General features: G+C 36.4%; 1 protein-coding gene across 6 annotated transcripts in view; it reads right to left on the bottom strand.

The window, feature by feature from the left end:
* Positions 1 to 291: 291 nt before the first annotated feature.
* ARHGAP12 (Rho GTPase activating protein 12) overlaps positions 292 to 23,333 on the bottom strand; it is a 74,932-nt gene continuing 51,890 nt past the window's right edge. For 3 of the 6 annotated variants that reach the window (XM_086742044.1, XM_086742047.1, XM_086742048.1), the window contains 11 exons: positions 21,158 to 21,219; positions 19,412 to 19,493; positions 12,212 to 12,316; positions 11,774 to 11,872; positions 9,127 to 9,235; positions 7,995 to 8,114; positions 5,012 to 5,110; positions 2,793 to 2,870; positions 1,854 to 1,988; positions 1,468 to 1,570; positions 292 to 1,034 (listed from right to left, as the gene is read on the bottom strand). In XM_086742044.1, the coding sequence (XP_086598170.1) occupies positions 860 to 1,034; positions 1,468 to 1,570; positions 1,854 to 1,988; positions 2,793 to 2,870; positions 5,012 to 5,110; positions 7,995 to 8,114; positions 9,127 to 9,235; positions 11,774 to 11,872; positions 12,212 to 12,316; positions 19,412 to 19,493; positions 21,158 to 21,219 (1,167 nt within the window). In that variant the 3' untranslated portion in view covers positions 292 to 859. The remainder of the gene's footprint in view (positions 1,035 to 1,467; positions 1,571 to 1,853; positions 1,989 to 2,792; positions 2,871 to 5,011; positions 5,111 to 7,994; positions 8,115 to 9,126; positions 9,236 to 11,773; positions 11,873 to 12,211; positions 12,317 to 19,411; positions 19,494 to 21,157; positions 21,220 to 23,333) is intronic. The other 3 variants (XM_086742045.1, XM_086742049.1, XM_086742046.1) reach the window with 2 other exon arrangements.

Genomic DNA, 23,333 nt, shown 5'->3' with positions numbered 1-23,333 from the left:
GACAGTCTGTATTTACATCAAGAAACTTCCACTACCACAACATTATACCAAGAACTCAATAGAGTGTTACAGTTGGGATTTACTTAGGATTTTAGCTTTAAATCAGTATAACACAAAACTTAGCTCAGGAAATACCCTGAAAAAATGAACATGTTTATTAAATACAACTTCTATTATGCTACAAGACAAATATCCATTGCTGGATATTCTTACAAGTTCAGTGTTTGAAACAGTGTGCTGTTCGATAAAGCAATTAAGAAGTTCCAGAAAAGTTGCTCAGGAAAAAATGGAAGGGGGGGTTGGGGGGGAGGACAGCAGATATCAAGTGAGGAATTAATTTGAATAACTAAACCAAACTGTTAGCACAAGTTTAAGACAGTCACTGCATGCAGAAACCCCTTGGAAAAGTGTCATACAGATCTGTGTAGGCTGTAATACACCAGCTTAAGATGTAACTTCACTGAATTTTTCCATACCAGTTGGTAAGACTTTTCCCTATCAAGTGGAAGAATTTTAAGATTAAATTCCAGATTATCCAGTTTGAGATTAATAGCTTTACTCTGCAAGAAATCCAGTGTATGAACCTATATTACATTTTTCCAATGCTACTTTTAAAAAGGCAAACTATAAACTTTTCCATTCACTTTTTACATTGAACTTTTCAAAGAAATCCAAAGTGTTGTCTTCAATTCGCATTAAAGTGGTCAAACATTTCTCCTATTTCTCCCCTCCCCAAAAGTGCAAAGAACAAGTTGCCGTTTGGTCCACAAACATCATACATCACGTACAGCGAGAGACTTTCCTTCTGATGGAGAACTGCTGTCAATCATCACTTCCAGTTTCTACTCCAAGAAAAACGTCAGCGTCCAAAGATGGAATTCAATTCCAGCAGAATTAATTCTACAATCTGATTCTGGTATACTGTGTGGACCGCTATGTTACCAGTCTCTTTCTCTGGTTTTAATAAGGTTGGACCAAAAACTATTGCTACACTCTGATAGGTCATTCGGTTCTTTTCTCCATTTTCTACAACTCTGAAAGAGAAAAAAAAATGCACCAGAAGAGACTTATCAGTGTTAGAGTAATAGGATGACAGGAAAAAAAAAACAGAGTCCAAAGCAAATGACTATTCACAGTATGTATGTAATGTATAGTCTTGGAATTAGGACATACAGCTGCTGTGATTCCCCTCTCTATGGAATATTTTTGTTTTTAAATGCTATTCTGGATCCTCTCGCAATTCCTCAAACATAGGACTCGGCAGTAAACGTCACAACTACGACACACACTGTCTAAAGCCCGTTTGGTGCCCTGCAAGCTTGTATACAGACTGACATATTGTTTCCATCAAGTCCAATACAGGCAAGAAAAATGCAGTGGGAACAGTCACCTAGTACTTTTAATCGGATGACTAAGCCTTAGGGGAGGATCAGCAATACAAAGACTTTCCTTCCATCTGCTACTTACCTCTTCAGGTGTCTAAAGAGTACCTGCATAGTATCCTGATTTGGTTTTGGCAACTGTTTTATTAAATCTTTAACAGCATGGACACGCTGCCTTGGTTCTTGTTCTGCAAAAGGATGAGGTGTAGAAACAAAATTTCAGTATTTTTGTTTAAAACTTTAGCATAAAGCTTAACAGACTGAGAATAAAAGCAAACATTTCACAGTGCTAATACGAGATAAAATATTGCCACCTGCTGGCCAGACTGTGCATTACTGCCAGGCAATTTCAGGTAAGCTCTACAGAGGTTGAGAACCAAAACATTCTTTTTACTGTCCAAAATAATTATGCGAATGGTACATACTGAGCAGAACTTATACAAAAAGCACATGCATGTTTTCCAGACTTACTAATTGCATTGACGAAGTCATTAAAGTGATTATAAGTGAACAGTGGCTCCGGCAGTTCTCTGAAAAACATCTTCAGAGCTCCTGTGATGACATGTATATCTTCCCATTTACTGTCATTCAAGTCTAGTTTCTCATCTAAGAGAAGAAAAATCAACAATGTTAATAATTTAACTATAGAAGCTCTTTTTAAAAAATAAACTTAACTACTCTTCTGTGCTTTTAAAGCAGTGATGATTCTTACTCCACTTCAGCCTATTCTCTGCTGGGAAACGGAGCTGCAGCAATGTAAAGGGGGATACAAAAACTCAACTGCTACAGACAGGGATGGTCAAACTCTGCAGCATCTCTACACCAAGGGCATTTTCCAGAGGGGAAGAGGAGCTACTGACATATCACAAAATTTACTGTTAGACCCTGTCAACCAGGAAATGAGGTCAGCTTGTAGATGGGCTACTGTCCTCTTCCTAGTTGCAAGCTGCGTATTGATTCCCACTGAACAAACCACTAAGATACAGCCACACGAAAGGGACCTAAGCACCCTCATACTACAAGGCAGTAGCAAATCTTGCTAAAAACCATTTGCTTACAGTTTTAATGCTAGGGGAAGCATAATATGCTTAATATTTTTCCACAAGGTATGAAGTTATTTTTTTTGAAACAATTCCCCTCCTCAAATTATATTATCACCTTTTTTCAGAATTATGTTCTAGCAGTGCCTCTATGCTCCACATAAGACCAAACCTCCAGGATGCTGTTTTTCCAATGATGTGTAATACATACTACATTCTGCAATTCTGAAGTAATTTTACCTTGAAGATGATAACCATTTCTCATGAAAGACTGCAGTTACACATGAAGAAAGTTTTTTTTCCTGAGCTTTCTGTGAATTTCAACAATCTGAAAATGCATGCAATTGTAATATAGTTGAAGAACACTTACCATGATTGACCGCAAATCTTAGCTTCTGTATCACTGCAAGATTGCCACTAACTCGGTATAAGCCATCAACATCTAATCCTAAAACAAAGGGATAAATCCATCTTAATATCTTACACATGTATGAATTCTGCAATCATTAGGCTGCTTCTTTAAAAGGTCTACTCAGCAAAATTTAAAACAAAAGAAACCCACCTTGTGACGGAAAAAAAAAAGTTTGTTCAACCACAAAAAAAATAAAAAAAAAAGTAGTTAAACTAGCTTTTTTGGTGGGCAGGGCATATCAGAGGAGGTTTAGTTTGCCGACACAAGTTTGGTAGCATCAAGTTCAAAATAATCTCTAAAAACTTCCTACACAGTAGAACAGTAGTAATGAGGCAACAGCTCCAAATTTTGCCAGTGAGATTAGGTGTCTCGTTTAAGATGCTCCCAGGGGGCGGGCAGGGGGTATATGCGAGTCCGACATGCAAGAACCAAGTATTTTGTGGATGATCAGTTTTTTAATGTATGATTAAGAAAAATCAAATCAAGTCATGCACAGAAAGCACCTCAGAATTGTCAAGTGACCAGATTTGCATGGAGAAGGAACGACATGCATGCACACTCATCACTACCCAACAGTCTATAAAACCAAAATGGGTAGCCCTTGCCTCTACAGTATTGCACACTCAACCAGAAAAGAAAACTGTGTCTCCGTGGTTGCTACTGCAGTTACTCAGAAGTGATTAGGAGAAGGAGTTTAACGAAAATGCCACTTGAATGCAGCATGTGAGTCAGTGCCACTGAGAGGGTGAGTGTTGCCAGAATACCTGCAAGTCCCTGTAGCTCCTCAAAGAGTTGTCTGATGCAACACAGCACAGTTACCAGCACCATCTGACATATCCCTTTTCCCCATAATCCACTAGTCATTCCTTTACAGAAAGGACTGATTTGAAGCATATTGGCAGTAGGAAGAAGAATTGGAGAAGTGAGGAAAAAAAGCTGTTCATTTCTGTCAGCTTCCCCTCAGGTATTTAAAAAAGGAAAACTTCACCACTATCTTCACTGCAGTCCTGTCTTCAAAAAGAAAAAAAAAAAAAAGAAAAAAAAAAAAGAAAAGAACAAAGCAAAATAACCCCTTTCTCACAAACTGCAGGTCACAAACACAATGAAGCCTGCTGTTACAAGCAAGGTGGCAGTTTGTTGAACTGGAGTAAGGCAATGGAAATAGTCATTTTTCCCCTCCCAGGTCATAAGAAAGCAGCATTGAGAAAGAGGACTCCAGGCTGCAACACAACCCAAAATGAAGCTCCCATGGAAGATGCCTTAAAATTCACACGTAGTGTTCCCCTGTGACACTTACCCCGATTCTTAAGAGAATGTTCTCAGATTAACAGACTGGAATATATTTGAATGATGATTATGGAGATTCCATAATCCCCTCTCAGTCATCTTTTCCAAGAGACAAAGTAATGACAACAGCAAGAAACAAGCCAGAACACCAGCACAGAGTACAGTAAAGTCAGGAGTCACAAGCAACATATTTTCAACAAAAACGTGAAGAAGTCTTTTACATCAGACAACCCAACATGTCACATGTAGCTTTTAAACATGTAATTTTCTCAGTTATTAGGTAGGAGAGACTTATCTTTAATGAAAGCAAACTGAGATTGACTCGATAGATGGACACTGATAATCTCCAGAATTGCATAAATCTTCAGATAGCAAGCAGTGTAACTGGCTGAAGGGCATCAGAATGCTAGACTTGTCTTCTGGCAGTCAACACATACACAAAGCACAAACACAACTTTTTCCTAGAAGTTTGATTCAAGGAAGTTTTACTATAAATTGTTGTTAGCATGCTTAAATCTTCCAAAAAATGAATGGTTGCATATTGTCTGTCTCTTTTCATCTGAAAAAAAAAAACCTTCAAGGGCTAAGCTCTTCTGTTACTTCTTGTAATCCCTCTTTCCTTAGAGACTTGCTGCCAGGAGGCTGTCCTGTCTTCTCCTCAGCTTGAGCTATACTGAAGCAGATCCTTTTCTCAGATATAAGATTTCCTCCCCTCTCCCTATTCTGCATCCCACTTACCTCCCCACTCTTGAGAACTCATTCCTAGCTACAGATACAAGTTTCAGATTATTTTCCCCAAATAGATCTACAGCATTTTAAAGATTAAAACATTCAAAATTAGATAGTGCAGTAAGCAAGAGAGATTTGCAAACAAAAAACTTCAACCATACCATGTTCCTCAACATGCTCAATGCACAGCTTCACGAACTTTGGCACCGTGCTGTTTTCTCTTTGACACAAGCTGGTGAGATTGGAACCAAACACTTGATCTGGAACCAAGTAAAGAGACTGATTTACAGTGGAACAGGACTCAAGTGACAGAACTAGTTCAGGTTAAAACAAACCTCTACAAAGGGCAAAGACTACTGGATACAATTGTTGCAGTATTAGAGTGAAAATAGGGAAGTTCTGAAAAGAGCTCTCAGCAGCTCCCAGCAAGAAAAAGCTCCCAGTAAGAAAGAGTGTCAGCAGTTACATAAATGTGAGTCTCTGAGGAAGGAACTTTTGCTACCGAAATAATTTTAATCCATCAGGAGATAGCTGTAAGAGTCATATAAAAATTACTGTAATGAGAAATTTAATGGATTAAAATGTCCTGTTGCACTTCATTCCTGTTCTGAGTTCAAAATACATTTACTGTAATCTTTGTTAAAAATCTGAACAGAGATAATAAACTTTAACCAAAGTGAAAGCTTTTGGCATTGCTTGGGCAAAAACTCTGAAAATTTCATCTTTCATTGCACCTACTGTTTGATCCAGCACTGCATATTAGTTTACTTTAATGTAGAGTCTTCAACTTCTAAAATTTTTAAGTTCTGACATGGATTTGTAAATGACAGACCTTTACGTCACAGAGCTCTGAATGGATGCAAGTAGACTATGCATAGGCAATTTGGCTGCAAGGCTGGAATCTAAAAACAGATATTTATGGGCAAAGGTCATTTTGAATCTTGTTTTCAAACTACGCAATCCAGGGGGAGTGTTTTCTGGAGCAAAAATTGGAACCAGCTTGGGCAGAGAACAGATTCTTGCAATGTCTCCGTGTATTTCAGCAACATGTTAACTCCTCTTGTTCAGATTATGTTATCACCAAAATATTTCTTGGCCCCATTTCTATGGTTTTTATCAAAGATGCACAAATAATAGATGGCCTCCCCTGTCCAGACACACGAGACTGAAACAGGGTCTTGAGACAGCGAAGCAAAGTTCACGATCTTAAAGGGAAGAAAGTTTTAGTTTTGTTTTTTTAATCTGTTAAAGAAGGTATGTAAGTGACCGTCTTCACAGTATCTAGTAAATCTTACTTCAGAGCTTATGCAAGAGAGAAACTGCTCTTGCATTTGCATCATGCATACCGTCTAGTCCATTTTTCATGTTTAGTAATTTAAGTAGATTCATTAACAACACTTGCATCTGACTACTGCTTTGGGAAATCCAAACAGCACACCAAACCAATTATACAGGATGAAAACTGGTACATAATGGTATTATTAGCTGTATGCATGTAAGGCTGGTGACTCAGAACACCTCAGTCCTGCTGCTGCTACTCACACAGCCAGCTGTATAAGCAGAATCAGTAGCAAGGGACTGAAAAAGCCCACACAGTAGAAAGCCAGGCTAGCATGCAGCTGTAGCAGATAAAGCAATGCAGATTAGGTAGCACAAGAAAATACTAGCATGTAACAAACTGATTTGCTACAATTGTCTCTGACTTTAATAATTTTCACATATACAGGAATCATTTTTTCCCATCATCTTACATGCAAAATCAAAATTACAAAATTTACTCTAACAAAACTTCAGCACAATTACTTCTCTGCTTTGCGCATGCTGTTCCAAGTGGGTTTTTTCTACAACTTTTCATTATTTTTTCTGCTCATACTGGGTTTTGCCAAGTTTTTCGCTTACTAAGCTTGTTCTGTAGCAGCCACAAAAGTACACTGGGCTTTTATATAAAAGACTTCTGCATTTTTCATTCATAGTAAATGTAAAACTGTACAGCGCAGATCCAGCTTTTAAAAGTTACACTATGCTTTTAAATAAAAACAAACTCTTCATTCCTTAATGTCTTTATTAAAAATCCAATCATCAGCACGCATGTGTACAAATTAAACTTGGCTTAGCGTTCACCGTTGCTAATGTCAAAAGTTATGTCACAGAGCCATGACATGAACACTAAGCTGCAAAGCAGAGCAAAATGTCGAAGTCTGGGAATAATGCTTCCTTATCCCCAACAAAAATTCCATAATTTACAGTTAATTTATTTGCAGATACACAAATATATCAAACACCACATGCAACAGAAGCACACCTGTTAAAGTATGTAGTTAGGCAAATCACAGTAGGATTTGGTCTGATATTTGCCTACCCATATACTACTTTGACCCTAGTACAGCACCACCTACAAGTCCTGCTAAAGCATACAAATAAATAAATAAAAGAAGTTTTACAGTGAGTACCAAGTCAATAATTTACACAAACACATTAACTTAAACTTGTGCAAATACTGTTTTCTCAAAGTTTCTGTAAGTGTGGCAAACGGAAATAAATTATTTCTTAAGTTTGATTCAAGAATATCTGTAAGACCATTGTTTGTGAAACCATTTTTAAAATGTATGCATTCAAAAAAGGTTAGGGAAAAAACATGTTTAAGTTGAGACTCCTTCAGCTTCATCCTGGTTTGCCTAAATATTTCATTTCTTACGAGACGGCACATGATTATCTGGTTCCACTCAAACAACCTTGTGAAACAGATGAGCGCGTGCATCCAGCTTTGTACCCAAAGGACTTTTCTTTCCCTTGTACGCACAAATGTCAGCTCTTTGAAGTTTCCAGCTCGGAACAGCAGACCAAATGGACCCTCTAGCTAAGAAGCACTCCAAGTCCAAACAGGCTCCTGGGCCCTCAATTTTCCCTGCAGTTTTGCCCATAATGAGCTGAAGGAGAGGACATCCTCTGTGCAGTTTAGTGGCTCGTAGCAGCGTTCAGAAGAATAACCATCAATCACCACTTCCACTGTACATCCAAGACTTTTGTTAGACCAGCTTATACACGTGTTTTACTCTAAAACTAGACTATTTTAACCCCATTTTACACATGAACTACTAAATTCAGCTTTTCAAATTATTTCCTGTGTTAAAAAGGTTTGTTTACCCTTAATGTAGCCTTTTTCTCGGACAGCTTGTAATGTAGGGCGCCGCGTAAGAAACTTCTTGAGCTTTGTTTTGGTCTTTTTCTGCTCTGTGGAATCTATATTGCTAGGTGCTTTCACTGCTGAAAAGAGAAATGCATTTAGCATGAATATACACCGAACCAACTCTGCATTTATCTGCCAAAGAATCAACATTTAAAAAAAACCTAAGCTCAAAACACACACACACAAAAAAAACCTATGCAAATTCACAATGCATCCACATTTTTTTTCCTTAACTTTTTGGAACTCCTTGTAAATAGTAACCATTTTTCAAACCACGAAGAGACAACCCTGTCACAAAAAAAAAAAAAAACAAACTTTTAAAACCAAGTGTTGCCTGTGGAACTAACTAAATGGTAGCTTACACATGGAGTTGATGCAGAATTTAAAAAAAAAAAATGTCTGTTTCAAAAACAATTCTGCCTTTCATTCAGTTAACTATTTTGAAATAAATACATACTTTTTTTGCAAGACATATAAGGTCTGAAATAAAAGACAGAAAATAGTTTGCCTGATTAATATATTCCTGTGCATAGGAAGAAATTTCTATGACTAAAAAAAGTTTTAGCTCTAAAATTCTGAAGATGTAATCAAAAATGCTTCGTTTCTCTATATGAGTCAATATAACGTCATTAGCAACTTAGCAAAATTGCAGTTTAATAGTGTAAATATTTACAGATGCTGTACCATAGACAATTCTAATCAGTTTTGAACAAGTAAAGGGACAAAAGAATTCTTATTCAAAACCATTTATAAAAGTCACAAAACAAATGTCTAATTACTTCTGTGCATTTGACAACACCTTGAAAATAATCTATTTCACCGCTGCCTATTTTTCATGTGTCATACAGCAGGAGCTAAAGACATATTGTGGTACTTTTTTTTTTTTTAAAAGTATGATTAATAGAACTTGGGAGAAAATCTACTAACTAACACCAAGATGTAGAATGAACTATACAAAAGCTTGTTTCCCAACTTGAGCAGTTTCATTTCTACTTGTCCTGCTTCTTCTCTATTTGCGCATAATACTGAAGATGCACAAAATAAAAATTGGCATTGCTAAAATTAATTAATGTAAAATTTTCAACTCACAACGAAGTTTCTTAGAGTCTTTATTCTCTCTCTCTTTTTCTTTGTCTTGTTTTTCCACACCAGGGGAATCTGGTACTTCATCTTCTAATGCTTCATCAGACTCTACTACCTATTATTTAAGACAATACACAGTGATCAGTTCGCCAGTTCATAGAATATAGCATTAATAAACACATTTCCTGTAGACAGTTCTACAATATACTTTTTTTTCACCCTATGATGATATTCAGTTAGTTCTTTCCTGAACTCTAGATGCTAAAAAATACCTTCAGAGATGATACCATTCTCACTGGCAGAGTGAATAACTTAGAGAAAAACTATATGATTATAAGACCCAACAAAGAAAGTTTTGCTGGACACTGAACAAAGTACAGCCAGCCTTTCATGATAACACTTCATTACATCAACCAATAAACAATAGAAATGGTTTGGGTTTTGTTTTTGTTTTTGTTTTTTTTCCCCAAATCCAGTAGACAAACATCAGCTATTTCATGGTCTACAGAAGCACCTCATAGAGTCTAAAAAATATTTCTAGAGCTTTTACCCAATTTCTGATCTCTGTAACTGAAATTTTCTTAATCGAAAATGCAACTAGAAGTTGGAAAATTTTACAACTATCAAAACATATTCACAATGAAAAAGTAAATATATCAGTGCCTAAAATTCTTGCCCTGAGTTAGTGTGCTCTCAGCATATTCTCATTAAACACAGTCAAGTGAAAACATCCATCATGTTGTAGTGCGGAGGCAGATACCGAAGCCTGTTAAACTTCCCACCTACAGCCTCATACCTATCCTGCACACATGACTGCAGACGTATCAGAAAACAGGAAAAGAAACTTCCTCCGGTCTCAGTGCAACATCCTTCCTTCCAAAACTGCCTACTTCTTACTCTGCTTCTACTAAAGTAAATGTGACTTCTATGCAGTTAGAAAAATCTGACTGTACAGTGTCTTTTGTTACAAGGAAGGACATTTTAAAAACAAGGCAAGGTTGTGTACTCCAGAGCACTGAATGAGCAGAAGCACGACTTCATCAACTAAGTCGCACTTTAAAGCTAACATCTACCCTTCAGCAAAGTTAAACACCCTCATCCCTTGTTGCTTTGGACAACCTTTTTACACAAAGATCAATATATTCAGCTGTCCAGTTAATGTCCCCTCTGCCACTGAGACCATTTGGACAGTGCTCTCTTCAAGAGGCCTCAAAGCTTTTTAGGGTTGATAAATTTTAAAACCAGTAACTGCTTTGGAAAAAAAATCACCTGGAATCTGGTTTGTATTATGGAACAGGTCTAATCTAATAACTTGGAAGTTTCTGTATGTAAAAAAGAGCAGCCACATCCTCTGTAGATAGCTATTCCTCTTGTACAGTACATTGCCACACCAGCAGCCTAAAGGAGCAAAGAGATGAGAACCTAATCTGTACCTTCTTTTGAGGAAGATCTCATCACACTACAACTAACACCTGTGCTCTGGGAAAGAGGTTTAGATCTGATGGATTTTTGTACCCAAAGCTTCGGTCCTCCTAATTATCAGGTAGTCTAATAATGTGCTTTCTGAACTTTTCCCTTCTAGTCTTGGGTCTCTTGGCTTCCAGCTCCCAGTGCTAACACATCACAATTTCCTCCAGAGTGCTGATAAACTCTCCATATTCCACCACTCACTTCCTCAATCTAACATGTAATAGCTTGCTTTCATCTCTGTATATCTCAGCCTTTCCATCTTCATTTATATTTAAGCAGGGAAGAAGTGTTGTGTTACATGGGGCAGACAGGAGAAGGGTATCGCTGAGCAACTATTTTGCTTGGTTATTAAGGATCACAAGATTTTCAGATCAGGAGACAGCAGAAGATTTAGAGCCTAAACCACGAGCACGCAGAAAGAAACTAAGCTATTCATATTAGCCTGCTATGTTTGGGTGGAAAACACTTGTATATGGAAAACACTATCAGGGCTAAGAGAAGTGAAGGCCACTAACCGACATCAAAAGCAACATAAATACAGTTTACAGGCAGAAGCCAGGCCTGTAACTATAAAAATTAAAAATGCACATGAAGTCAACTTAACAGGAGAGGAGTATTTTCTCCAAGACGTCCTTCAGCTTTTGAATTCAAAAACTGTATATCTTGTTTGGCAGCATCAACAGCAAACGTTTCATCACATTTCTGTTGATTAAATAGGTGACTTTATGCTGTCGGATGAGGAGAGATAATACAGTATTTTGCATGGGCTTTTAATCTGCACTTTAGTACAGTCTTATTAAGTGAACAGCAGTATCAAATGCTGATTAATGTGTATCATGAAGAACTCCCTTGGCTGTCCTCCCTTCCTTTACTCCCTCTCTATCAGAACTTTTCAGCTCACTCAGACAGAACAAGTATTTGGCCACAGAATGAAGCTAATTTCTGAGCTAGATGTCAGCCCGCATCTCCTGGTTCTTAAGCCAGTGGACCACCCTTCTTCCTTTGCCACTATTAATTATATTTCACTTGTCATCACCAGGAACTGCCAGATCTTCAAACTCCTCCCCACATTCAAGAAAATCAGGAAATTGAGATGTATGTGGAACACTAGAAGTCGTCATATCAATTATTTCACTAAAGAACATTACCTTGGGAAGAAAGCCTTCACAATTCAAAGACATACCTGATTGTTGATGGTATAGTTAAGAACTTTATACCATTCATTAATAAAGCTGTCATTATCAGATTGAACTAAGAGCTCAGTTCCTTGGCGGGTTTTTAGCTTTAAAAAAATAAAAACAATTATCATCAGAATGGATAAATACACTAGATTTCAAAAGTGAAATTACCTAAATCAAATTAAACTTCTCAGTGGCATAACTTCTAGGTACCAAGAACACTTACCAACAAAATCAGTAAATAACAGTATGCTGAAAATTTAAAAGCATATCCCATAGAGACATACTACAAATGAACATTTCTTGCAGGTACCAAGATACATCCATATTTGAGCAGGAAGAAATATAGAAAACTCAAAAGTTTTTGATTTTAAGTTTAGAGAAAATTTCTTAAGTCATTAATTAAAGTACATATAATGGTGCATTTAAATAAAATAATTCACCTCAATAACATTCTTTTTGCTGGATTTGTCCTTTGAGGCCCAGTCAATCAATGCCCCTTTGAGATCCACTGTAAATTCTGGCTTAGACTGATTGACACCAAACTTCTGGAAAAAAAGCAACAACGATGACAAACATAAAAACAAACAAAGAAACTCCTAAAAGGTACACAGTCTTGCTATCCTCAAAATATAACATATATTATTATCAGTCTCTACAACTTAACTCAAATATAGTACCCTGCCACAAATCAACAGGCATGACACTAGGAAAACAAAAATCAAACAGAAGCCACACACAAAATATCCTTTAAACATGCCTATCAAAAGCTACTCAGCTTAAAGTCCTTAAAATTCTGTAAGCTTAAATGCCAGCCAGATTCCAACCGAGTTTTTTTCCTATCACAAATGGCAGAAGTCCATATAGCATTTTATTGCAGCTTGATTTTAGTCAAGATTGTCCCAAGCTTTAAACAAAACTGGCTAATAAGTAACTGAACAAAACAAAACAAACCCCAAACCCACACTGCCCGTTAATCAACAGCTGTATATAAAACCAAAAAAATCAAACCAGAAATAGTAGCTTTGCTAAATAGGAATCACATCCCTCCTGCACTAAAAGAGTACTTTCAGTTTTTACATTTTTGTAATAAATGCATTTTGTGCATGTATGCATATACATACATTTGCAACACTGGACCATATCCTAGCAAGCAAAGAGAACTCTGTTTCACCATCTAGCTACTAAATAAACAGCAAATAAAGTGATAAGAAAGCATTTAACTCACAAGTAACCCTTCGAACAATTTGGAGGAAAATATCAGGGAGCTATTTTTACCTACTACTTCTACATTTATATTAGCTATCCCAAGTTTTTGAAATAAAGTACTTTTACTAGGGTTTCAAACTACACCACATAGCTTTGAAATATCATTCCTCAAAGAAACCGATTCTGGCCCACAGAAACAAAAAGCTCCAATTGTGAGTAAAATAAGTAAAACACAAAACAGGGAAAGCTGTAAGTCACTTGGTTGTAGCACAGAAAATTAATGCTGTAGGTTCTAGGGGAAGCTTGTAGCATCCAATCTGTCTGAAAGGGTTTTTTTCTATTCCTTTTTAAAGCCTTTGATGTGCGAATGTTGTTGGTGCGACAGCTCTGGGGGACACAAGCCCCAGGACAAGCTTCTTGCTGCGAACAGGAGGTTTCCAGCCTGTAGAACAGCCACATCCAAGGGGAGAAAAAAACGGTTCAGAATACAGAACTAAGCTGCTGCTTCTGATTAAATTTCCAGCATGGACGTTAATTAATGCTAATTGTGTTTTAGAAAGGCTGTTTACCACTGGAAAATCTCCCCGCCTTGAGTCCTAAGGGCAATTAAGTGTTGAATGGAAAGTAGAATCTTAACTTCTTTATTTACCAAAAAAATATCAGAATAGGGGAATATTTCTAATTTATCCAATGTAAACTAGCATTTGAAAAACAACCTTCTGCTTTCTAATTTAATTCTCAGATACGTCATCCAAGAATGTTTCTTACTAATTACAGCAGAGCTTTCGAGAGAGGCCCAGCTCAGCAGTGGAGTTCACAGGAACACTCTCTGGGCCATTATGGCTCTTGCAGTTGTGGGCGGCTATGCAGCAGTCGCCTGTTTACGAGATTCACATAAGTGCTTCACATACGACCAAAGTGCCCCAGCCACACTCTTGCTGACACCTTAGAACAATCCTGCTGTGTGTTAGGGGGGAAAAAAAAATAAAATAAAGAAAAAAAAATAATTTATAGAATTTGGCACTGGAGAGAGTAAGAGACTAGTGCCAAAGTCCTCAGCAGGATCGAGGGGATTTGCTAAAAACACTGCCCAGATTATGCAGAGAAGCACCTGCTAGAGGTTAAAGCAACAAACAATCACAAAAAAAAAAAAAAACCCATAACACTCACTGCTGTTTTGACCAAGAGGAAAGCCTGCCAACACATTAGCTTGCTGAACTCCCCACCTGACAGATCACAGTACTACCTCAACCACCTCTGCGCTCTACCCATCTTTTTGGCCTGACTCTCTTCAGTATTTCAGGGAAGCAAAGAACAAAACAAAAACCAAAAAGCTAAATTTCTCAAAGGGGAACGAAGAAGTCATCTTCTGCTCCTTCACACAAGCAGTACCCAGACTGCTGCAGGAAATGAAAGTCTGAGGAAACCCACGCAAATAATCCAGCCTCTCTGCAAAGCTCCTCTGATACAGCAATATATTGCATACTCATCACAAACTTAATTTCTTTATTCAAGGAAATTTTAAGTTTAGCACACAGGCTCTCCTATGAGCTTTCCTGTCAAGGTTCTTTTCAGCTCCCAAGTGTATGAAAACAAGATGCCAGCAGCCATTTCCCTCCTTGAAAGCTTCCAGGAGCAAGCCCTGTACAGGCCTGCTCAGCTACTCTGCATACAAAGGTTAAAGGCAACCTAACCCTCTGGAAGCAAGTAGGTTTTGTTGGGAGCAGTGGGAGGGAAAAAAAAAAAAAAAAAAAAAGAAGAAAAAAAATCTTTCCCTTTAGCATTTGTCACCACCTAGACATAAAGTCTGCTTTCTCAAAACAGAGTGCACCACCAAGTCAGCACTAGTCAGGATAAATTCAGCTCTTACTGAGCAGACACCTTATTCTTACTGGATTTCATTTCTCAGCTGTCTGGGAGGCTTGGAAATGACAGTGCAAGACCGAAGAGGTCTATACAGGTTGCTGCCAGCTGTCCAAGATACAAAGCTGTCCTATAGTCACTTATGACAGCTTTTTCTAGGAAAAAAAGAACAGTCATATGCTTATGCCAGTTATATAGCAGAGATAACGTCTACTTTTTGGAAAGCATGAGGGTTTTTTTAATTGCTTCAGACATAGTAAATGCTGTGTAGCTTAAGGACTGCCTTGGAGATGTGTGCTGACATCAATCAAGAGAAGGCCTTTCCAACCTTCTCAGGAGTTTTCTCCAAGTCCTGGAAGCCTCCACAGGACAAGCTACACACTTTGTATTGTGATCTATTCCAGCATTATTTGGAAACAGAACTGGATGCCATTTATGGGAAGACTTTGGATGTACAAATGACACCTGCCATTCTGGTAGTTCTTTTTCTAATTAGAGAGTTGGGTAGAATGTTTTAAGTCCAAGTCCTCCTCACTCGCAGACAGACTGCAGAAATAGAACTGCAGGGACAGATTCTCCTTTGTGGCTGGTAAATGAGCTCCACAACTCACAGCTTTGACAAAAAAAAAAAATATAAATATATTCTTTACTGTCATAACAGAATGATGGAATTTTTTTTGAAACTGGACTCAGAAGTATTTGCATTCCAAATATTTTTCACGATAATCGTCTGAGCTCCTGTATACTCAGCTGTACAATATCGATGAACTGTAGTAAAATACATATAGCACCCTTGTCTATTAATAAAGTGGTATAAGACAGTAAACACAGCTTGCCCAGATGAACTTTGAAGAGGTTGCTTCCTTGATGTTTAATTGAAAGGTTTACCACCAACCATACTTGACACTGAAGACATGTATCTATTACGGAAGATGGACAGATGAATCCTTTTAAGCAGTTACCACTTGCTGTGTTTTATGAAGTCTCATCACTAAAATTTGGCAATAGCTGTTACAACTTATCCACATAAAAGCTGAGAGACATCATCTTTCAACAGTTGAAAATTTACATTTCTGTTTAAAAATATATTTTAAAAATTCCACAGATTTCCTTACAGAAAGTTTGAGTCTGATAAGAATGCTGAGAAAGAAATATTAAAAACTAATTATACAACCTGTTTGTTTCTTCTAATACTAGCATCATTACCTAAACTTCTCCTCATCCATCTTGAACAAGCTACCAGACTAGCTACCAATATTTTGTCAGTTTCTGATAAGCAGCACTTCTGTGCTTGGCATCTACACTTCAAAACATGACTAACTGCAGATGCTTGAATTATACATAAACAGTCCTACAAATTTACATCAGCTTTCTGTACGTGGCATAAAGCCAGAACATTCTTTCTTCTTCTTTTCCTTTCAGCTTTTTATGCATAATATTTACATTTTTTGTATTCCAATTATAGCTAAGATTAACCAACAGCGTGTACATCATTGTATCAAAGGCATCACAGGCACCTTATAAATATCCTAAATTAGTTGTGTTAGAAAGAATTAGACATAAAATATCTATCAAAAAACTGAGCATATGCTGTTTATTAGTCAAGTGGTTCAAATACCACTACTGCTTTTTTCCATTAGAAAAATTAAAAGATTATTACAATGTATTTCTGTTAATTTGCACCTTGGATGGCTTAGAAAACAGTAAACAGGATACACAAGGTGTTATAAGAAGTGATAAAACTTAAACCTTGGAAAAATTCAAATTTACTTTCAAGATTAGTGGCAAATAGCCTTACAGTGACAAGACGCATGCAACAAGAACACATACAGTGACAGCTGAAACTTGGTCAGAGTTTACATAGGTGACAGCAGGTCGACGACTGAGAGCATTTTTCCAAGAAGAAAGCAGCGAGAGCAAGAGCTCAGGAATTGAGCCCCCTTGGCAAAATGACTTGATAAGAAAAAGGAAGAAAAGTGATGAAGTCACAAAACAATGCACAAAAAAAAAAAAAATTATATCAACCACTAGACGAATGCTAAACAAGTACTCTTCTCATAAGGTGCAGAAGATACGTAATTCTTACACGTCAAACTGTTAGATTTGACTCCACCTTATTAAAATACATATACAGACCAAGGTTTGAGAGGTGAGACAGAATTTTTAACAACCAAAAAAAAAAGTTTCCTACACAGAGAGCAAAAAGTGTGTGCTGAGTATTTAACTGTATATTTACAAAGCCAACTGCGAGTATGCAGATATACAAAGTCCTTGAAAGACCTTCTGCCTTAACACTTCCAGATTCACTTTATTCTGTTCATACTGTTGACATTCATTTTGCTGACCCTACTCCAGTACTTTACAGTACACATACCCGACAGTCTCATACAGAAATATTGTAACTATGACACTTTTGCTCCACTTAAATTATCACAAGAATTTATGCTTTTTTTTTTTTTTCCCCAAACAGATGACTGTATTTGGAAGGTGTAACAGAACTTACACTAGTATCCCTACGCAAGAAGCAGAGTTGCGTGACTATCTTTTATGGATAATTCATTTGGGCACACATTCATTCATAGCAGTATCATGCATTCATGAACAGTATCTTGGTTTAGCATTGTGGGCCTTAATGATATCAACTATAGTTACATATAGTTAAAATAATGGGGTTTTAGATCTACAGTTACATTTGGAATAAGAGTATTAGAAACTGTAACTGAGTTTTTGGAACTCGATTCATTACTCGGGCAAAATGTTTTCCTTTCAAAAAATGCATATCTATACCTATAAAAATAAAGAAAATAAAATATTTTCTGGATCCTTTGCTATAAAAGTAAATTGCAAAAGGTATCAGTTTCCATCATTAATATTAGTGTGCTGCAAAAGTAACAGAATTCTTTGTGCACCCAGACTAAATATCAAAGCTGATCTCAGAACAACTAGGAATTTTCCATTTCATGAAGTAGGTGATGAAATTGAACTTGACCAAACAATAGACAATGACTGAAGGGCACAAAGGAAGGTAAGGGAATGAGTTTTAAAATCTTCCAAATCCCAGTGCTTCCAGCTTCAAAGCTCATCTTTCAAGGTTCTTCAATATTTTTCAATATACTTTGTTATAAAAGTTATATTAAAAAAAATATTCACAAGTTCTGTTCAATTTCTTATTTGCAGTATTTTTCTCACTGATGGGTGATGGTAATTATATTTACGTAGTGTCCCAATGTTTGCAGGTGGGAAAGTAACTTTCATATATATATATATATATATATTTTTTTTTTTTTTTCTATGCCTTTTTCTCTTTTTCTGTGCTTTGTCTCTGATACGCAACACCTTCTCTTCCCCTTCCCACATATGGTGTGGGCAGACCTCCTTGGGTCACCAAGTTCACTTCCTACCAGACTCCATAATTTACCTTATCACATCTTTTTAATCTTTATTCTTTTTCCTTCCTTTCTCTTTTCCTTCTGCTTGACAATCTAGCCTAACTTGATTTTTCCCATTCTCATCTACCCCCAACGTTGTTCTTTATCCATCTTTATGCATTTTTTTCTAACCACCCTTCTACAGCAACAGAAGGGCAAAAAAAGAGACATCTACAGCTCTGAAATAAACTCAATGCTTTAGAAAAGAATTGTCAATACCAATTCACTACCCAAAAAGAAGTGCAGCAGGAGAAACTGAGACAAGTAGAAAGATCAGCAAAGCACAGCAACATAGCGCTATCTGCAAGATGCAATTTTGCTGGCATTCGCATGATAATACACTGGAATAACGAATACTGAATCTGATCTCTGTTTAGTTATTATAGGAGATTCACAGTTTAACGTCAGACCTGCAAAAGTAGGTAAGTAAGCCAGAGACAAATAATCATTTCTATACCTATTAACATAGAAATGCAGTTGGATAAATATAACCAATTAAATTATAGTGCTATTAAAATAGAGATGATATAAAAATGGTATAATCATCATCTTCACTGTGATGTTTCTCTTTAGGTCCTCATCAGACATCAATGCACTCATCATGCACTATGCAGATATACAACAAAATATGGAATCCAACAAGGCAAAGACTAAACGACAAGAAAACAATATTACATCATTCAAATAGTCCAATGCAACAAGCCAAGCATCAGACTATTTTCTTTATTACATGTATCACATTCAAAATTACCTGGAGTTCATGAAAAAAATATCCAAGAACAGTAAACCAAACAAACTGTTTAGACAAACACATTAGTAAGGAACATAAAAATATCTAGCCTGGAGCAAAAACTTCAAGCTTACAGGGCACCTCTTCATTAGTTTCTTACTCAGCAAATATAAAAATGTTTCTGAAATATAAGAAAGTACAACTGATTTTCTTCTCATTCTACATCACATTTACTATATTATTTACATTTACTATATTATTACTATATTATTTTCCTGATAACCTATACCCATTTCTTTTTTCTAAATTATGCATGCATATCAGTATTTAAGCCACACAAATAAAAGGGCTTAATTTATTATGCTTTATGTGATTAACGCTTAAATGGGGGTGGGGGTTGTTACTGAGCTTACCCAGCCAGTTCCACTTCCTTGAGTTTTAGTGAATAGCAGTGATGAACCTTGTAATACTGCCCATGATGACATCCAATTCTTTCTGTAAATATTTGTAAACAACCATAAGATAAATTGACTTTGCAGGCAGATATTTAAACTGTCAATCACTGTTGCCCAGCTGACCCGCATGTTAATATACCTAACCGTATATAGGGTCGTTAGTGCCACCAGTTAAGTATTAATTGATACCGTATTTGTAGAAGGAAACATGTTAACACTGCTAGCCTGACCATCAACATTTAAATCAAACAAAGCTAATCACTAGCAGAAGCAGTTCACCAGGACAAACATCACACAATTATAATTTCAAAGGGGCTAATCTGGAACGCTGAGCCTACTGTGCGCTTAGTAGACAATGGCAACGTACTGCATAATTCTGAAACTGATTGATCACATCTAAATAGGATGCAAGTGTCCCACGTTTATGTAATAAGTTAATTTACATTGGCAACAATGTATTTGCCACACATCTAAAAAATGCAGAAAAATAACAAATTAATTGTTCCAGCTGTCTGACTATTTGCTTTTATGCCTGAGTATCTGTTCTCCTAAGGTTAAAAAAAAAAAAAAAAAAAAAAAAGTCTTGACAAGCCCTAGACAATCTATTCCCATTGCCTAAACATGAATTATTATTATTCAACAGCTCTCAAAGTGACAGGATGGCCATGTTGCACCTTTCTGTTCAGCAGCACAGTAATCCAGACCAACGATTCCAACAGATGTAACATAAATGGTGAGAGTATACTGTACCAGTAGCAGGTTACATGAGCCACTGTCCACTCTTTCCTACCAAGCTCTTAGGAGCAGCTCTGGGGAACCAAGTTGGGGATCAGATCTGCTGCCCAGTTGCACTGGACTAGGTCGGGGTGGCTTTGGAATATCAGCTGAGTGCTGACTATTTAATCCTCAGGAGAAGCAAGCTTCACATATCAAAAGTCTGGGAAACACTGAACTAGATATAACACAGTATTAGACCTGAAAGATTAAATTTTAAAAAGTAAAAAAAAAAAAAAAAAAAAAAAAAAAAAAAAAAAAAAAGTAAACCTAAACTAAATCTAAGGATGTGCCATACTTATGCAGTATTTAACAGTGACTCTTTGCAAAACACCAGAAATTTAAGTTAGACAGCATTACTTGATTAGACATTATGATCTACAATGTAAACGCCTGCCCGTGAGGCAGAGAAAGGGAGTTAAAAATGAGGTCATTCACTACCTACACAGGGAAATCCACGTTGGGCAGTATATTCTGCTTCAAACCCTTCACAAGCAGAGTGAAGAAAGAATTATGGAGCACAACACGTACACTCCTTGGAAATTAAAGGAGATGAAGTGAAAGTCTGGAAGCACCTCTTACATTGATTCTCCCCAAGGAACAAGACAGACTATAACCTATACAAATTTTATCTTAAATAAATAAATTAATACCATTTTTAAAAGCTGACTCTCATCAATACACCTTCGTGAAATCACTGCCCTATGTGGAGCCCTGGCATACCTGAGCCTCTGGCTCTCTGAAGTTCATTATCTTGGGAGGAAAATATACTTTGAGATAAGGAAACACTGTGTCTTACAGAAAAATCTCTACAGCAAATTCAGACAAAAAAGTAAGAAATTGCAAAGCCCGGTGTGCTGTCCTAATATAGAAGTCTGATACCTTACACAAACTCTTACGCGCAAGTACTTCTAGAAGTCCAAGACTTACCGAACTTTCTTCCCATTTTCTGTAATTTTTGTCACATTCAATAACCCATACTTCTCTTGGCCCTGTAAGACAGAGTAAGACATAACAAATATAAAATAAAATCTGCTTGTATTGCCATCATGGCAGGGAATTCAATCCCCCAAACAATCAATGTCTGGCAATGAGCCATCTTTGCCCATATTATAACTTCAGGAAACCGTCATAAGTATACTTCAATAGGCAGAGATCAGCAAAACCAAAATTCCTCTGGGAAAGTACTCATTACCATCCAGAGGGTAAAAAGTTTTCCTTCTTCAAGGCCTAGGTCCTTTGGACAAGCCAAACTAAATCATTTGTGGTACTAGATAGTGGAAGTTTTAAACATAATAGCACATTTGTGTTTGTGTCCTTTACTAAAAAAGGAGATGGCTGACAAACAAACAGCGTAAATTCTCTGACAAAATTATTCCAATATATTTTTATGTAATTGCATATTTTAAATAAAACATGGTTGAAACACAAAAATATTAACATGTTCATTTCAAAAACAGATGAGTGAAACATTTGTTTGATGTCCCATTTTTTCCCATCCTCAAGCAAAATATTAGCATTTTAAACTACTTAGTTACGCCTTGTTCATGAAAATCATTTATATTGGTATGCCTCTCTACAAATTTGGAGATCAGTCAGTGAACACTGGAAAAAACACTGCTGAACAAGAAGGGTATTCCCAACTTTCAAATACTTGGAATGAATATTTCTAGTTTCTATGCAAAAATAAGAAGATATAAAGGAATGTTTGAAAAAAAAATTATAGACTAAAAAAAGAAAACAATCTATTAATACTATTTGTGACTCTAAGATGAGGTAACAAATTCTATCATTTTCTCCTGTCACCCTAGCCTTATCCTAGCAGTGAATGGCGCTAAAGGAATGTTAATGTTTTTTTATAAATTCCTTTTCAGTAACAGCTTGTAACAGTTCCTAATTTAAGAACTAAGCTATTAGTTGAAACAATTGACAAGGGAAAGGATACAAATTAATTTTATCTTAACAAAAACATCCTCAAGTCTAGATCCAATGAAAACAGAAGATATCTTCTCTCCAGCATTCTCTAAATCTCAAATTTAAGTGGACCATAGGCACAGAATATAATATCAAAGATTTTTTTTTTTTTTTTTTTGGCTGGAATACTGTGACAACACTCTTACCAAAGATATAGATCTGTTTTTCACGAACCTTAAAAATTTTATCTACGTGTTTCAAGCACAGCACAAAATACAAAAAAGACATGTTTTCAAGGATACTAATGTTTAGCTGGTGGTTCAGATGTTATTTCAGTCCAATGGTAACTGCTACTCTTACTCAATCTAGTATCTCCACTGGGCTGGAATGCTTTCCCAAGCCAGTGATACATACATTATTTTCCAAAACTGATAATCTGATAATGAGTTACTTCCTCCCCAACCTCCTCCCCACAAAAAAAAAAAAAAAAAAAAAAAAGAAGCCCATTCTTTAGATCACTTTTTTATGATCCATGCAACCCATGCCCACTTTCTCAAATAAATTATGGTTTTAATAAACTACTCATGGTGGAAATGCTCCAAAGAAGAATTATTCAGAAAATGTATCATAATGCCCTACTTAGCAGCAACACTAGGGGGTACTAACAGGAAAATTAATGTAATCAGGGAAAAATAAGTGGAAACGTAAGGATCAAAATACAAAAAAAAAAAATCACCAACTTTCTTTGTAATATTTAAATCTCAGGGGACAGCTAAAGAAAACAGGTATTTTTTACTATTCTCTAAAGCAGCAGTGAATTAATCTACAAAATACAATTTTTAATTATTAAAGGTCTGAGCCACATTTAAAGGAATTAAGATACACGCAGCAATAATTGCTTGTGTGTTTTCCTCCCAGTAGTTATTCGACTAAATCAAAAAGATACTGTTTATTTATGCTAGGTCTTCTATGTCTTTTCAAGGAGATTGAAACATAATTAAAAAATAAAGATATCGAATACTACAAACTATTACTGACTACTGAAGGTGAGATTCAGTGGAAAGGGAGAGTTTGTTTCTGCTTTTACTTTCCAAGTTGCTAGGTGAGAAGACATGACTATCTAAACCCAAAACATCTGCATTTTTACTGAAAGCATAGTTGGATACAATGCATTCCTTTTAAAACGTAAAGC

This window comes from Chlamydotis macqueenii, chromosome 2, assembly GCF_036417535.1.
Source record: "Chlamydotis macqueenii isolate bChlMac1 chromosome 2, bChlMac1.mat, whole genome shotgun sequence".
Taxonomy (NCBI): domain Eukaryota; kingdom Metazoa; phylum Chordata; class Aves; order Otidiformes; family Otididae; genus Chlamydotis; species Chlamydotis macqueenii.
Note: the sequence above shows the minus strand (reverse complement) of the source record. Positions and strands in the feature narration are given on the sequence as shown.